The 18,265-nt window shown below is 40.5% G+C and overlaps 1 protein-coding gene across 8 annotated transcripts in view; it reads right to left on the bottom strand.

Moving 5' to 3' along the window:
• The window catches only part of TSNARE1 (t-SNARE domain containing 1), a 500,132-nt gene that overhangs the window by 230,359 nt on the left and 251,508 nt on the right, over positions 1 to 18,265 (bottom strand). For 6 of the 8 annotated variants that reach the window (XM_075743202.1, XM_075743200.1, XM_075743198.1 and 3 more), the window contains one exon: positions 11,999 to 12,166. In XM_075743202.1, the coding sequence (XP_075599317.1) occupies positions 11,999 to 12,166 (168 nt within the window). The remainder of the gene's footprint in view (positions 1 to 11,998; positions 12,167 to 18,265) is intronic. The other 2 variants (XM_075743206.1, XM_075743204.1) reach the window with 1 other exon arrangement.

The raw sequence follows: 18,265 nt of genomic DNA, 5'->3' as shown, positions 1-18,265 counted from the left end.
TAATAGTGACTTCTTGTGAGCTTGGTGTATGGGAGTGGGATTTTGTGTCAGCTGAGAGTACAGACAGAGCAAGTTCATGCTGGACTGTGAAGGACTCACAAGAGATGCTTGCAGGAGCATGGGGGAGAAGGAGAGGCACAGAGTCCATTACAACTAAGAGCTGGCAAAAGGGGCAAAAATGTAAAGAATATACATAACACTTTAGGAAAGAAGAACAATAAGGCAGAGTGTTTCAGTGTCCTTTGAAAGCACATAAAGATCCACAATCAACAAACATCAGCTCAGAAAAAAAAAACCCAACAACTTCTGGTCTTGCATTCAGGACATTCCCAGAGCCTAATCTAACCCTATTCACCCCTAATCCCTATTTCCCTCTTTTGACTATAAATAGACCCTAAGCAACGGTTTATGCAGAAATGCCTGCCCTTAAGATATCTGCATCTAGTCAGGTGAACTCCACCTCGGGGCACCCACCATCTTCTCTCCACAGTCACACTTTCAGATATTTCTTTAATAATCTATAGATGAGACAGCTCTATTTCCATGACTAGCAAAAGACAGCCCTAACAACTACTCATAAGATCACCATTCTTATCCACACGCATAGCAAACACATCAATGCAGACTCGGGACCAGCCAGAGCGTATGGACAAGTTGTCCATGCAATGACCACAGAGTAACCCCACAGATGGGACACAGACCCACTGGGCACAGGGCCACCTCAGAGGACTACTCTTTCAGGGAGGTGCAGACACAGGCATGGATGCTGTCCCACACACCAGCCTTTGCTGACTTCTACCCATCCACCTGATGGAGAAAGGATGCTGACATCCTAATGTCCTAACTATTCCCCCAATAAATGACAAATGCGATGTGAAAGGGGAAGAAAAGTATGAACTTCTGCCTGCAGTGGCAATAAATGGAAGAGGAGAGAGAATAAGAATGACTTGGGACTTCACACAGGCAGGGAAATAAAGATGTCTTGGCTTTAGATTGAAGCAAGATTAACACATGAACTTTTGGTAGCCCTCAGTGGTGCAGTCAGAGGAGATGGGGAGATAATGGGATCACAGGATCACAGGATAATTCAGGCTTGAAGGAGCCACAGGAGAACTCTAGTCCAGCCTCTCACTCACAGCAGGACCACCTATGAGGTCAGACCAGGTTGCATGGAGGTCTAGTTAAAAATTTGACTTGAAAAAAATACATTAAAATGTTTACATTAAAATTTGCATTTCTCTATAACACCTAGGTGAGTCTTAACAGTCTTTCTGCATCAAGCGTGCCGTCTGGTAGCCTCAGCAGAAAGGTGAACAGGAGATTTCAATGCAGAGAAGGAAATGACAACCAGAGGAGACACACTGGAAAAACAGATGCTGAACAGAGTAGTGGGGAAATACAGTTCTATAACATACTCTTTTATAAAGGAGTAATTAAAAGTATTAAAGAATACCTGAAGAAGATCAACCTGCATAGTGCAGAGGGCATAAACTAATACTGTCTTTGGCATCAGTCTCTAAAATTTCACATCCACTGTTAATACCGTATACATTGTATGTGATTTTCAGTCTAATTTCTGTGAGGAAATGTGAGAATATTACTGTCAAGGCTAATTTATAAAGAACCAGGCACCTTTTGGTGAATAGGAGGGAACATGAACTGGTCTTGCCGTGAAATGTGGATTTCAATGACTTTCTCAGTGATCCCTCCCTTATTACCTCTGTAGGGTCTTTTCTTTACATTTGGTTCACTCTCCTCTCTCCTGAGCCGTTCAGAAAGGACTGACTCCACCTCCAACCAGTGGGGTCTCGATGGGATGCTCCAGGGCTTTGCCACATGAACTTTTATTTATTCATGACAGAAGACTAACCTGTTGTTACTCTCTCCATTTGGATTGGGGAAAATTTTTATTTACCTACCAAAAAAGAAATAAAAAAGAAAGCATGGCACTCAATCCAGGAAGGCAAGAAGTCAAATCTGCAGTAACAGCTCTTGAGAGCACTGCTAGGGGATCTTGGCTGGTTGATGGGCTATTGATCTACATTGTTATTAATTAGCACCAGAGAACTAGAGAGTGAACTGCTCTAACCTAAGTAATAGGTGAGAGTGGTAATTCCCCTTTCGGGCAGCAAATCACATCCACAAAAATAGCTGTATCGATAAGGCATATGATGTTTGTACTGCCTGTGCTAACAGAAATAGGAGCAAGATATTACCTTTATTGAGACAGTCATCATCTGGCAACAAAAAAAATAGGCAAAAAAGTGCAGTAAATGGAGGAGGAAAGTAACACAACCTTTTAACAAAGGAAATATTAACACTTAAGCGAGAGGATTTGCAGAAGCTAAACACTATTTCATCACAAGCACTAAAGATCTCTCTCCAGCTCTCTACCTTATCAATGTACATTGACAGTCAATATATGAGTCTTTAACTCAGTTCAATTTCTGTGGATATATATATGCAGACGTGTGTGCCTAAAATTCAGATTATTACCAAATAATGTGCATGTCAGCACAATTTTCTCCTTCTGCAGAGCAAATACTTCAGTTTTAGTAGGTACTAAAGTCCATCCCTATTCAGCAAAGCTCTTAAGACATATGTAAGTGATTTGCTGAATCAAGGCTTTCATTACTAGCTTCTTCATGCAAACTCAGTGAAAGGAAGAGTGCATGAAGAAAAGGGTTTAGGGCAAGACTCTGACACTAACAGTCTTTGGATAAGGCACTGGGAATCTAAGACAGAAAAGGAAAATTATCTCTAGCACACAGTGGAAACCTCTCCAGTTTAGTTAAAAGCACTTCACTACACACAGTATCGTCATAAGGTTACACCTGAGACCTAAGAAATGTCTAGGGCTATAAATAAATGTTATGTATTCCTGAATACTCTCTGTCTTGCAAAGTGAGATCCTAGGTTGAACACATATCCTCAGTGAAATACTGATTCCAAAAATATACAAGCTCTAATCATTTCTGTGAGGAGAGGAAGAAATACGGTTTTAGCCAGCCAGCCATTAAGAAAAAGTTTGGACTTTTGCAAGTAATCCCAGAAAAAATGATGTGTGAGCAGAAAGGAAATGATGAGAGAATTTTCACAGTGTACTACCTGGTGGTATTTCATCTCTTGCCTCTGTCTCTGGATGTATTGGGTTTATGGGCCAGATGGATGTATACCAATATACTTATAACAGTAGCATTTAATAAACGGTGGAAATGGAAGGAGAAGGAAATACAGCAAGAAGTCTTTGTGCCGCATGTGATTTTTTTGTTTTCTATTTTAGCACAAAACTGTCATCTATACCATTCTCCAGGTTGTTACTGAGTTGTCATACTCCGCGGGCTGCAGCAGGAAAAGGATCCTGACTCCTCAGCCATTTGGTATGGACTGGTTGAACACCAGGCTGAACGAGGCTGGCAGAACTGACTAGCTGTGGTCACGTTGCAGAGCACTTCACTTGCATCTCTTCTGGGTCCTATGTGATGCCCCTTTATCCCTGAAACGTAATCTTGTATTTGTTTTCTTTGTGCAAGGTGGTAGGTATCATGACAGATTTGTGTCACAGCTTGTTGGAGCAATTTTCTTCCAGTATGATGGTGAAACTCCTCTAGCATGATGATGTTCTGGGCTCTAAGACATGAAAAAAAAATGTATGGCACTTTCAAGAAGCATTGGGAACTGGATCCATGTTCTGGATGGAAAAAGCCAAACTTACGTTAATATGTAATTATACTGACTTGTTGGAGAAGACCAAGAAGCAGATTCTCTCTCAGTGGTTTGCTCTGGAAAGAACTAAGGCTGTACCTGCACTTGCAAGTATTGCAGAGCAACAGGTGCAGATGTACAGAGAAAAAATAGCTGGTGCTGGGGATCCAGTTTTATTTCAGACAGGCTCCAGCCTGTTCCTATGGACTGAATGCCTATCCTTGGTCAGAGTCCGTGAGGTGGATGCTTGCAATACATCTTTTAATGGAGTTTCATCCAATGTGAATGTAGGTTGAGCTCTGAGAGTGCTCTGAGAAGTGAACTAAAACAAAAGTTGTAAGCACGACTACATGCTTCACACAAAAATATGAGCCAGCAGTGTGCCCAGGTGGCCAGGAATGCCAACAACATCCTATCTTGTATCAGAAATCGTGTGGCCAGCAGGACCAGAGCAGTGATCGTCCCCCTGTACTCAGCACTGCTGAGGCTGCACCTCAAGTGCTGTGTTCAGTTTTGGGCCCCTCATCACAAGAAGGACATTGAGGTGCTGGAGCGTGTCCAGAGAAGGGCAACGAAGCTGGTGAAGGATCTAGAGCACAAGTCTGATGAGGAGTGGCTGAGGGAACTGGGGTTGTTTAGCCTGGAGAAAAGGAGGCTGAGAGGAGACCTGATTGCTCTCTACAACTACCTGAAAAGAGGTTGTAACCAGGTGGGGGTTGGTCTCAAGTGATAGGACAAGAGGAAATGGCCTCAAGTTGCACCAGGGAAGGTTTAGATTGGATATTAGGAAAAGTTTCTTCACCAAAAAGGTTAAATATCTGGAGGTATTTAAAAGATGTTTAGGGACATGTTTTAGTGGTGAACTTGGTAGTGTGAGGTTAACAGTTGGACTCAATCTTAAGGGTCTTTCCCAGCTTAAATGATTCTATGATTCTATTCTACGATTCTAAAACTGCCTTTCTCATAGAAGCAAAAACCTTTGAACAGACAAACCTGAAGTAGACTTGCTCCACAAAAAAGTCTGGAAGTTAACTAGCACATGTCCAATGAGAATGCTTAAGATTGCATCATCGGGAGTGAAACATGGAGTGAGTCAAAATGACACTGAGAACATCAAAACAGCACTGGCTCATTCACAGCAGAGCCTCTGAAACTCCAATTAGTAAAACTTTTCAGTGCTGACTGGCATGACACCAGCAGTTTGAAGGCAACGTGCTAAGGATGTCGACATTGCCTGTGAAGGGTTTTGAGGTGAAGGCAAGTAATTGCAGTTTGGAGCAATGCATAAGTTGTGGAGGCCACAAGGGGACAGAGAGGGTTGACATGGGCAAATCAATATGCAACGAAATTGGTCACTGCATGAGTCTGCTGGGACACACTGCTTTTTGTGCTCAATACTTGCTAAGGCTTCTCCACATTTTCAAAGAGGCCAGCTGTAATTTTCACATATCCCTTATTTTGCCCTCAGGCTTGCACAGTTTCCCACAGAATTTACCCTTAATTCACCTTACTCCTACACTTCCCTAAATGTCAATGAGACTTAAGGAAATTTTTGTGATCAAATTTTAAAATCAATAGGGCTGCAGCTGTACAAGGACATGGAAGATGCCTGTTCTCAGGCACTGAAACTGCAGGTATGCACTTCATTGCATCCACATCATTAAGTCCCCTTACCCTCTGAACAGGGTGGCTGCATCGAAATTGCTTATGGAGAACATGTTAACTCTCAAACTGTGTCAATATTTGGGCAAGCACGGGCTAATCTGGGTCAAAAGTGTGCCAGGATATGCTCTAACAATTTAGGAGTGTAATGAGTCAGTTCTAGTGTCCTTGGTACTGTTTAATTTAGTAGTGTAGAAATTATCTAGAAATTTTTCCATCAGCACTTGTAACCTCTGAATTGGATCCGTGGGGCTTTTTACACGTTTCTTCTGTTCAGCTTTGTTACAACAGCAAGATCCTATGTACAGTCTGCTGCTGTAGGAGAAAGGAACTAACAAATGGGAAATAATTTAGAATAGAGCACTGAAGTGATTGAAAAGCAAGGGAGACTGACTTGTGAAGAGGAGGACAACTGTTAGCATTTGAAGAGTTTAAAAGCCAAAGGGGAAGAAGAATTATTTGCAGGGTCCAGTAGAGTTTCACTAGGTGTAAAGAGCTGAGAATGAGAAAGGGATCTTTAGCAAGAACAGAGAGAAGCATTTCATCAACACTGAAGTCTGCTGGACCGTGAAATAGTCTCCTGAAATAAATGGCGGCAGTCCTACAGCTCGGGTCATTTTAAATTAGACTGGCCAAAATACTCGAGCGGATTCTTTAGGGAACAACTCAATACCGAGTCCCAGGGATGGCCATGTCAACCTCGCAGGCAGCTCTGCCGCTCGTGATAATTAGGCTCCACCACGCTGCCATGAAAAGAGTGCATTTGAGTGCTGTTTGACACTCGTGCAGCACCAAATCTTTCACTTACGGGGCTTGTCATGGTATCGTGTTATTTATACATTACTCCAAGTTGAAAAGTCTCTGTGAAGAGGCAGACAGAGCCCTCATAAGTCAAAGCCCTGGACTATTGAAGCTGATGAAAAATATAAAATAGTTTGCATTAAACCTTCTAAACTGCTAGCATCAGTGAGAGATTTTACTGAAAATACCCCTCAGCAAGAAATGATACGCAGTAATGAGTGAACAAGGAACATGTTTGAATTAACAAACAGTCTGACAGACTCTGTGGGGCTTTTTTTGTTTTATTTTTATTGTATTTTATTTTCTGTCTACTTACAAATGCTTGACTGACAGGCATAGAGGCTGGCATCTATCATTTCTCTTCAAAACAGATAGGGAATGAACATCAACATTTTTCAACACCGACTCAGAGGGAACAACCTTTCCTAAAAATAAAAGCATTTCACTCACACCTGTTGCCACAGCCTACCCGACTCTCCCCTTTAGCCAAGAGAAGCATCAACTAAAATGAAGTTCTGTTGATGTGTTTTGCTTTTTTTCACAATATCCTCAACTGATGATTAGAAACTGGATGGAGGTATTCTTGCCATATACTCACTTGCCAAAAGTTAGCAAAGCATCACAAGACAGCATTGGCTCTTATGCTCTGATGACCATATATTATTGGAAAAAACTGCCAGCCTCCTCACATCACCCAAGTTAATGCCTGAGTCCTGCATTAAATACAAAAAGAAAGAAATGGAAACCTGTGCAAATACCCCAGGGAGCAGGAGGGATCCTTCTTGCTATTTATTGTGTCTTCTTACTGAAATAAGGAAGCAACACGCTAAACAATTTAGCGTTAACATCTGTGACGTAGGATGATGCTTTCAGCCTCATTTTACAGGTAAATGACTTAAGGTCAGTATGATCAGTGCTCAGGGCACATAAAGAGTTGATGGCAGAGTTGGCACTTGAACTAATTTCTCCAAATGCTTTCCTAGTGCCTTTCCACTGGGGGACTCTCCATGGCTGCACAGGCATCTGCGACTGATACTCTCCAGTTTGCAATGTCTGTCCAGTCAGTAGTGATTAATCATTAAACTGTTTTTCAGCTAGAATTACCTTGTATTCATTTGGTCTGAATGACTGACTTCCTGATCGCTAAGTAATTTGGTAACTGCAATTATCTGTATAAACTGACCTGCATCTCCTGGTTTTCAGGGCTGAGAGGTGATGTGGTTAGTCCTGGCAATGTCGAGTTTGGTACCTGCCAAAATGGGCAGATGCCTGCCTCCATGGACTGAACTCTTATTGCTGCTGCTCCTCATGTGGGGACAGAGAGAAAAAGGGCTCTTCCTCACTCTTCATGGTAGGAGACCACCCATTGCTGTGTTAGCAGCCAGGAAAACACAGGAGTGGGATGGGAGAGTGCTATAAGGAAGGAAAGAGGGTTGTGGAGGAGGTGGGACAACATGGTGGTGACTCCAAGGAAATGGTGGTGGGGTCTGGGAGGGGTTCGTCTTCCGTTCTCATCACTTCTTGGGAAGCTGTCTGCATGGGGACAATCACTGGAGGCTTTCTGAATCAATACGGCATTTAGCATCTTTTTTTTATAGGTCCTTCCAGTCACCAGGTGAAATTCTGAAGTTCCCCATTCAATGATTATCCATTTCTTCTCAAAGTTTTATCTCCTTCCGTTTTTCACATCACCACAGGTGCCAATGAAAGGCATGGGACGCTAAATTATATATATTTGCTATGACAGAGCTTGTGCCAGCACTGAGCACTGACAATGCACATTACAGTTCAGCTCATGTATTTCTGATGGCACATTTTACAGTGCTATATATAAAGGTGTTATGGCATCTATTATTCACTGCCAATACAGTTCAAGTTAAAATAGGTTTTATATAACAGTTCAAAGCAATATTTTAAGAAATAACACTTGTGTCAAGGCTGCTCTGTCCTACCAGATTTTGACATTTCCAAGCAATAAAGATCTTTATCCAAAATGTAAGGTTTTGGCGAGACTTCTCCCTTGCAGACTTCTCTATTTTTAATCTGCAAGCAATAGCAAAAGAAGCACATTTAAATAAAATGAACAGCCAGCTGAACTTTTGACATGGCTGTTATCTTTCTAGGTGGAAACTGTGAACACTGAAAAGTGCCTCAAGGGATGTTCATGACAGAGAACAATGTACCATTAACCCCAACCTCCGAAGAGATTCTGGAGATGTGGAAAACACACAAGTGGGCAAGAGTCATTGGAACATTAAGAAGATGTCTATTATGGGCACAATTTTATATCTGTTTTTCAGGACACAAGATGGGAAGAGAATTTATTTCCTCATTTCTTTAGCAATGAAAAAAGGTTTTATATCTGTTCTTGCAAAAAGGGCAAACTGAATGTCTTTAAAAAAAAAAAAAAAAGGCCCATTACTGGTACTAACACCTTTATCTTCTCCAACGTTGTGTGCTAATCAGTATGGCCAAGAAGACATGATGAACAAGCAATGCCCTGTGATCTCTTCTGTGCTGCTTAAGATCTACATGTTTCTGGTGCGAGGTATGCAGAAACGTAAAAATCCCAGCAAGACCAATCTACTTGCATGAGACATGTTTTGCACAGCTCTGTTCTTCATTCTGGTCCCCAAAGAGCAAAGGAGAACAAATGCTATACATCAATTTGGCAATAAATTTAGTTTATTAGCTGTGTTTGACAGTTAGGAATAATGTTTCCTTTTAACCTTACTGGTTTTGAAAACATATTGGAAAAAAGTTGTAAGGGTGACCATGAGCTCAGTAAGTCCCTTCTCTATACACCCACAACTTCTAATGAAATCAGGGAAGTTTTAATGTGCAAGATGAGTCCTTTCACAAGAAATACATTTGTGTGGGTCAACAAACAGAAAAACAAAACCCAGTGAAAATGATTTAAGAGCACCATCTGCTTATTCAAATACAGCTGGGAAGAAGTACAACACAATCCAAAAAAACATTTCATTTTCATTACATTTCTTTCAAAAAAAGATGTTAAATAAAATACTATTGGTCTTAAATGTTTTCCTCCTGAGGAGAAATGTTTAAGCTACATTTGAAATAATGCCTGTGGAATGCAATCTTCCTTATAGGATGAATATGAATCTTGGATAGCAAAGCAAAATGTATGCAGTTATGATGGAGATGATAGGTAAAAAAAACAGGTAAAAAGAAAGTGTACACATTCTTAAGAAGCAGAAGGCTCAAAAACATTAAGAGCTTAAATTGAATAAGCTATTAACTACCTAAGTTAAGTTATTCAGAGGTAAATTCATATTCCACAGAAAGCTATACAGGCTCTACCAAATCAATAGATACACAACCTGCCCAATATATGATGTTGCATTTATTTAGAGGTTATGTAGGGCTGGGACTGGATTCACTTAACTCACCCGAAGTACCCCACCATGGCCACGTGGTCCAATGCAGCCCCATGCAGAGATATCAGCTTGTGGCACAGAAATGGTATTTAACCAGCAAAATAAGGACTTCTCTAAGGAGACATGACTGCACCTCTTCCTTTTCCAAAGTTGGTGTACTTGAGGCTGGCTTGGGGTTTTTCATTCTCCACTGCCTGATGAGCAAACACCAAATGTGTTGGTGTGGTTTGTTTTTTTTTTTTTTTTCTGGGAAGGACAGAGGGCAACATAAAGATGGAAAGAAAAACCCAGTGACTGTATTTCAAACAAAAGGATCACAACAATATCCTTTGTGTCCACACTACCATTTCAGAAATACCTTGGCATCCATCCTTCTTGAACATCAAAGTGCAGGAACATCCCAAAACATGTATTTTCATGGGGTCAATTTAGATTAGATGTTAGAAAGAAATTCTTTACTGTGAGAGTAGTGAGGCACTGGAACAGGGTGCCCAGAGAAGTTGTGGATGCCCCTGGATCCCTGGAAGTGTTCCAGGCCAGGTTGGATGGGGCTTTGGGCAACGTGGTCTAGTTGAGGGTGTCCCTGCCCATGGCAGCGGGGTTGGAACTAGATGATCTTTGAGTTCCCTTCCAGCCCAAACCATTCTGTGATTCTATGATTCTATGATTCTATGATTCTTGCCACAAAGTTCCCTAGAGTTTTTGCTAGTGGATGCAAAGAGATTCCTCAAGTATGAAAGGATAATTCACACCCAAGGTAACTCAGTGGAGAATTTTCTTTAATAATTTTGTCCCTAGTAATACACACAAGTCCACAAAGTTCAATCATCTCTGTTCAGTAAACCATATCAGAAATTAGACATACAGTAACCTTGACCCACTGCTATAAAACTATCAAAATTTCTTCTTTATAGTGTTGAATCGTATGTGGGTTATCACTGTGTGCAAACAGAGGTCAATGTCCCAAAGCACCAGCCTACAGCAGGAACGTTTGTCCCCTTTTTGCACTTTTAACTCAATCACAATTCCTGTTATACCGCAACCAAAATCTATTCTGATAAAATTAGCTCAATCCAATTAAGAGACAAAGTATAGTCCTTAATTAAATGTTCTGATTATTCTGAAGCCCTCTTTTTTTTTTTTTTTTTTTGGTTCATCTTAAGTTTAGGCCTGTGGAAGCATACAAATTAGAAAGATTTAAAATGTTCTGGCTTTACTCATTTATTGCTTAAATTTGAGTAACAAGAGTTTCCCAAAAGCATAAAAAGAGAAGTATAAAAAGAAAAATGTGGGATGTTTAACTTATTCAGACCTTTTTGTTCCTTTTTTCATATTTTATTTATAGCACTTTTTTAAAAAAGGGAATAAAAATAGTATGTCTTCTTTTAACTACATTAAGAACATCCAAATACTTTGATAAAGAAAAAATATTCAATTATTTGAAAAAGTTAACGAGTTATTTCCTTTCGTCTACCTATTATTCTCTCTAATGGTAAAGCTGATTTTTTTCTGTCTATGACAAATTCCAGTTTCAAGTTTGCATGCACAAAGAAAGTTGTTTTACTGCAGAACCAAGCTCAGTTAAACTACCTGACTAGAAACTCTGTTATGGAAGACCCACTAGGAAAAAAAAAACAAACCCAAAACCAAAACACGTTGGCCCTTGAACATTGATTAATTCTTGTCATTTTCATTTGTGGAGGGCTGAACATGGTTGGAGGCCAGGTGCCCACTAAAGCTGCTCTATCACTGCCCTCCTCAGCTGGGCAGGGGAGAGAAAATATAATGAAAGGTCAAAATAAGGACAGGGAGAGATCACTCAGAAATTACCATCACGGGCAAATCAGGATCTACTTAGGAAAAAATTAAATAATTTAATTTATTACCAATAAAATCAGAGTAGGATAATGAGAAAATAAAAACAAAATCTTAAAACACCTCCCCCCACCCCTCCCTTCTTCCCAGACTCAACTTCACTCCCAAATTCTCTCCCTCCTTCCCCCCAGTGGCACAGGGGGACGGGGAATGGGGGTTGTGGCCAGTTCATCACATGGTGTCTCTGCTGCTTCTTCCTCCTTGGGGGAGGACTCCTCACACTCTGCCCCTGTTCCAGCCTGGGGTCCCTCCCATGGGAGACAGTCCTCCACCAACTTCTCCAAGTCCTTCCCATGGGCTGCAGTTCTTCAGGGACTGCTCCAGTGAGGGTCCTTTCCACTGGGTGCAGACCTTCAGGAACAGGTCATATAGATTTACAATTCTTCTTCCTACCACCGATTTCCACTTTTAGAAACACCTAATAATCCCTCCCATGTTTAGTGATGCTGTACAGGCAGCCATGTAAATTAGCATTTCCTTCATCATACTGAGCAATGCATACCACAAGGAATCTGTACTTCCAGCTCACAAGCCCATGATGAGAGGTTACTGACCTCAATCTGCTGAATGGCCTCTTCCCGCTGACGAATGGCCTCCAGATCCTCTTCTGTGATTTCTGAGAGCAAGGCTTGTTCCTGGCTCTGGTTCTGCCACATGCCATCTCCTCTGTTAAAGATCTTCTCATCATCAGGTAGGTCAGAGAAGGGGGTCCTAGGGCTCTGCTGACATGGCAGAATGGAAAGAAAGCAAAGGAAGTGTAATTATTGTTCAGTTTTTCACAGCCTTCTTATGGGAAAAGAAAATAGCAATAAAATAGATCGTATAAACAGTGGTGAAAGGAGAAGAGTGAGTTACATGAGAGGAAACATATCAAGTCTTGAAGGAAGTGTTAGAACCTGAAGCCAGATCTCCTGAGCTACAATTGAGCACCAGCAAGCAGCTTCAATTTTCCAACAGTTCTGACAGAACAAAACATTTACATGCATCTGGAAAATGACACATTTACCTTGTTGATTTTCCTGCAAATTCTTCTGGAATTAGATACTTTCTCAGGCAGACATAAAGCCTATGCATTTGCCTTGAAGACTTTATGATCCAACTCACAACATTCAACATAACAAAGGATGCTATCTTGTCTATTTATGAGATAAACTAAATACAGATTAAAAAAAAAGGAAAATCATTATAGTAATGTGACTACGTAGTCATCAGTTTGAGCCACTCACAGTTTCATGGTGTTCACTCTATAGCTGACTTGATTTTGCTGACACATCAGATACCATTTTCTAGGTAGCTAGATGTTCATACTGCCTTTGGTAGCTGTGTTTGTATTCAGATCCAGATTAAGAGTCTGTTCATGAGCCAGATGTTTCTACACTGCAGGTAGGGCAGAGGTTTAACAAGGTCTTCTCCTCCCCCCAGCCTTTAGCTTCTGTGCCTATGGAGATGTTAGGTTCAGTCTAGACTGGACTCAGAGAATGAACCAATACAAGGTTGGCATGGAGAATCAGTAAGCTGAGCTCAAGTCCTAAACTAATAGGTAGAGTATTTCACTTCAAACAATGCACATGGTACTTTAAACTGGCCTTGATCTGAGCTTTGACTCCTAATCAAAAGTTACAATAAAAAAGCAATCCAAGTGCTTCCGACACTCTGAAGTTGAAAGAAGAAATGGCAGTCGCTACAGCACATTCTTGACCTGAATGTCCCTAAAGTCCCTGAAAACTACAGGAGAAAACAAGCACAGGAATTCTGGAGGATGTTCAGTTCTCTGAATCTGGACTTATCCGAAGCAAACACTGGGGATTTACAACAAGATGTGCCTGAAAAATAATGGCCTTTGCTCTCTAAGTTTTCAAAGATGTCAAATGCCCTGAACTCCCACAGAGTGGCTAGGAAGCAAGGCCATCGGGCAGCTTGCTGGAAGGGCACAGTACGACTGGAGAACTGGAAGAACTGGGAGGACTCGAGTGGAAGTTGCAGTGGAAGCAATGCCACATCACCACAGCAAGAACGAGAAGCTTAACCAAGCATGCATGAAGGAGGCAGGGGAATGAGGGGAAAAAAAAAAAAAAAAAGTCACTTAGAACGTGTTTTACTTCTTGCTTGTTTACTTAGAGATCCGCCTCTGAGGAATTGTGAAGGAGGCATAGAGAAATGGGTAATATTTAACTCTTGCAATCACATTTAGACACTAGATGGCTAGATTTTGAAGAATATCAGGCATCTGGAAACTCTTATTTAACTCTCTTTAACTCTTCTTGAATTCTTTAAAAAGTGTATAATTTCTGCATTTAGAAACTAAAGAATTTTTGCAATTGCCTAAATCTAGATGTTGCCTTATGAAATTAATTTGTTATTATCACTATCATCTAATTGCAGATGAAGAAAATTATACAATGTGATGAAGGAAGAGGGGTGATGGAAGAAATAGAGGCATACGTAAAAATCAGCAGTAAACAGTCAAGTACTTTTCAAAAGTATAAATGGAAGATTGAATCTTTGACATTAATATCTTTGTTTCACCTTCTGCTTCCCTGGGATCTGCTATCTACAGAGAAAGGGTGTGTTACAGGAAGGAAATAATCATTTAAAATTAGGTTAAAAATTCATTTACACTTTAAAAGACATATTTTAATAGGATTAAGATACTCTGGGGGTGTTTTATTCACTAATTATTACGTGCCTTGGACACTAACTTATCTGGTAGAGTGTTTCACTGCCAAAAACATATATTAATGGACTCACGAAAAAAACCCTTGGGGTATTCTAATGCTTCATTTATAGTGACAGAGGTGTCCTCTCATCTTCACCAGTGGGCTAACTAGGCTATGCAGAGGCAGTTATACTGCACAAGACCACGTAGACTGGAAGAGTGTGAGTGTCTGCCCTCTGAAGACACAGGAAAACAGTGATCTAATGAAATTCCTGTACTATGTCACAACACAAATGCTGTGCCACGGACCTAAATGCACACGAATGGAAGCTTAAAGCCATGCTTTCCTACATAGATATGCATTTCAATGGAAGATAATAAATTTACAAGTTTTCAAATGTTTCCTGTTCTGTTCTGATGTGGGAGCACAGGATTAACAGAGGACCCAGCAATACAGCAACCAACTAATTATATCAGTCTATGTAATACCACAGTTGTATCACAAATATGCTTGATCTTGGCCTGTGTCAACTCTGTTAGTCATCCTCACTTGTTGATCCTGGTATATGTAAATAAAACAAACCCCCCCAAATAATCCAGATAGTGCAATGCAAGTGATTCTGCTCAGTCATCTCTTACAACAGCCAGCTATTCATGTCTTTAAATAGATAATGGTCTAGACACAGATGTTTTTCTCTAAACAAAGTAGTGCCTTAAGTTAATTTCAGAGCTGCTGAAGGCAATTATGTGAGTTTGTATCCTTAACATCCTTTAAGAAAATCCAACCATGGCTGCTGAATGAGTGAGTAAATCAGGAAACGATGGGATGCAGGGGGGCTGAAATTTCCATCCAGGCATAAAAATGGCTCCATAGTAACTTCAAATATAGTCACCATGACCTGCTATCAGGATATGTATAGTGGCTGGCTGTGCTAACGAATTAAAAGTGATTTTGTGTTTGTTGATGGTACAGAGCCCCTCGTTTCTGTGATGAGGTGAACGAGCCCTAGATTTGAAAAAGTGAAGAAATCTAATGACTTTTAATACTTCTGATTGAAAACTGCACATAGGTTGTTTTGTCAGTGGTCTTCATTCACTTTTGAGTTGTGCTCATTGCTATGTCTGACAAAATATTATATTTATAGCAAGAAAAGATATGATGGAGGGCACTCACTGAGCCTCCACGGATAAAGTTCGTTTTGACAATGCCGTGCAAGGGGCCATAACTCCCCATACAAGTATTTCCACATTAAATCTGAATTAGTACCAAATTTTATGCCCTGTGAATCTCTGTGTAATTTTCTGTTGGATTTCCTTTCATAAATTGTTAATTGGATGTTTTTGAAGTTGTACTTTTGTTGAAATTTGCCTGTCACAGATTTTTGTCAGCAGGTATCTATAAACTAAACTCTGCTTGTGAAAAAAATGATAGGAGAGAAAAAGTTGAGTGTATCTGATATGCTCAGTAGTTCTTTTAAAGCTAAATTCTTAGGACTAAGGGTCATAATATGCTGTTATTCATCATATGTGAAAAATTATGCCCAGGCACAATATCTTTTCTGCTGGATAAAATCATTTCACTAAGATAAAATCGTTGCTGCTTACAACTACATTTTTTTATCAGATTTATTCTACGAATGGGGAGATGTTACATGCAGCTGCTGATAGAAAAAAAAAAAAAGGAATAATAAAAAAAAAAAGGTTTTATCTGGATGGTGACAATTTCCACCAGTATCTGTACTTTATCAGCAGTAAAATCTGTGCATCAGAAGCTGCATGTCTGAGACCCCTCCGAAGATGACCCCCTCCCAGCCCTCACTCCCCATTTGTATATTAGAAAGGTCAGAAGAGGAGCGTTAACCACACAATTTCTTCTCCTTGTACACAGCAATATCACAAATTTTCCAACCCACATCACATAAAATCACCAAGCAAGGGACTGAAATGACCTCTCCTCTAGTTCTCACATGGCCTTCATTCCACCCAGAAGCAGAAATCTAACATGAACTCCAACTAATATAAAACCAACCAGCCTTGACGGTTCATCTTCAGAGAGTTAGGGGATCTCCTGTAGCAGTAAGATGTGTGCTGGTACCACCTCAGTCTTATAGCTCCTTTTTACATCTCTAACTTTAATGATGCCATTTCTGATTGCTCATTACAAGATTGTTCCCTTATCAGAAATTAAGGACATGAAATGTTGACTGGAGATGGATGAGAAATGGCTCTTACCACCAGTGAAATGTTCAGTGATTTCAAAGGAAAAATTATTTTCCACACTTCATCAAAACGCGAAGATACAGAGAAAAATTGTAAGACAGAGAGGGAGACATACCCTCTGTCCAGCTCTGGTTAGCCAGAAATCTAATAATTAAGGTGCCCAATGTCAGCTGCAGTGAGACGGTCCTCTCACAGTCTCTCCAAAAAGAATTGTAGAAGTTGATGTAAATAATTTACATTTATTGGAGCTGGATTTACGGACTGTCCATCAGATGAATATTGACACACTACAGGGACAGGAGGATGAAGGGCTGAGGAAAACATTGACACACATCTACCTTCAACTTTGGCATGAAGGAGGTTGAAGAGGAGACTTAATTGAGCTCAGTAATTGAAATTGGACAATGTGAACCCATTTCTACACCATCACCATCCACTCTGACTTCAGCCAGGAGCTGTGTCCTGGAGAGGAGGGTTTCTTTTCTGACTGTGTGTGAAAACATGGCAAGAGGATACTAACGGAGTATCTTAGGACACATGTGACAGAGCTGTTGGTACCATCAAAGTGGGGAAGGTGAGTCTCCTAACTGGACTGAAAACCTAATTTGGGAGAATGAGAAGGAACACAAGTAAATTCTTCTGACTACTTCTCTACTCACGTGCACATTTCAAGCAGTTGGAGTTGTCCTGATCATCACTTGGTTGTCAGACACTTGAGGCTGCCTTGATATGTACAGCACAGTTCATAAATTCATTGTTACCTCCAAGTTTATATGAGCACAGGTAAAAGAAGTCTCACTCACATAAGCTAAATTTGTACTACATACTGCAGGTTGTTCCAAGGAAATTTTTGCAGCCATGAAAGCAGAGTATTTTAGAGGTCTTACAGGACTCAGGTAGTAAACCCAGGAAGGTTGCTCTGTCTTCTCCAATCTCCAGAAGCCTCCTGCACCCCTAGCAGGGATATGGCCAGCTCAAGCAGTAATCAACACACCTCCCACACCTCCTGCAAACTATCACATCTCCTTGGGTAACATTTTGGCTCTGGCTTTCACACAAAATGCAAATACAGAGATGTTTATCTCTTGCTTTATAGTATGTATAGACATATAAACAGCCAGGCTACACTTTATGAGGATATCCTATTCTCACTAGCATCCAGGCTTAGAGATTCACATTTTATTGTATGTAGAATAATGAGGCCAGAGTGCCTGCATTAAAGATCAATAAAATACTTTACATTGAGGGCCACTGTGCAGAATACTGCCGTAGTTACGCTGCTGCCTGTGCCTGACATATTTTTAACAGCACGTTGGCACTGCAAGCTGTCCGGGACCAAAATGGCACGGAGCAGCCAGGTTGGTCTGCCTATCTACAATGTACAGGTAGGTTAAGAAGACAGATAAATTGGATTAGATGATCTTAGAACCATCCTTCCAAAACAACTAACCTTGCAGACTTAATATGATTTAGAGCTGTATCTTGCCAAGCAAAAGCCCAAAGCAATTACAGGTAGAAAGGCCTCAGGCAGGCACAGAACAAGCAGCCTGGGACTTCTAAATCTTTTAGAGGAGTGAAATAGTGATACTACAACTTTGCATTATCTTTCACACAGAAGATCGCAGCAGTGATTGGTAATCTGAGCTTTGTTATCTTACGAGAGGCGCTTCCCACAACAGGGAAAGAAATGCAATCAGATTAACCATTGCTTGCTCTTCCCTTTCACTCAAACATGGGCACATTTAAAACTATTGTAACAAGTACAAATTTTAAGCGGGCTATTTTCAGTCCTGCCTGTATGCATCACTAACATAGGCAAATAGAGAAATGCATTCAGCATTTTCTTCAAGTTATGTAAATTTGATTACCCTGCACCAATGTAGCATGAGAAAAAAACAGCATGGGGAAATTAGCATAAAGGGAAGGGTTGAAGTGCATTTTTATT

The sequence above is a fragment of the Balearica regulorum genome, chromosome 2 (genome assembly GCF_011004875.1).
Source record: "Balearica regulorum gibbericeps isolate bBalReg1 chromosome 2, bBalReg1.pri, whole genome shotgun sequence".
In the NCBI taxonomy this organism is placed as follows: domain Eukaryota; kingdom Metazoa; phylum Chordata; class Aves; order Gruiformes; family Gruidae; genus Balearica; species Balearica regulorum.
This window is presented reverse-complemented; position numbering and strand designations above follow the sequence as displayed.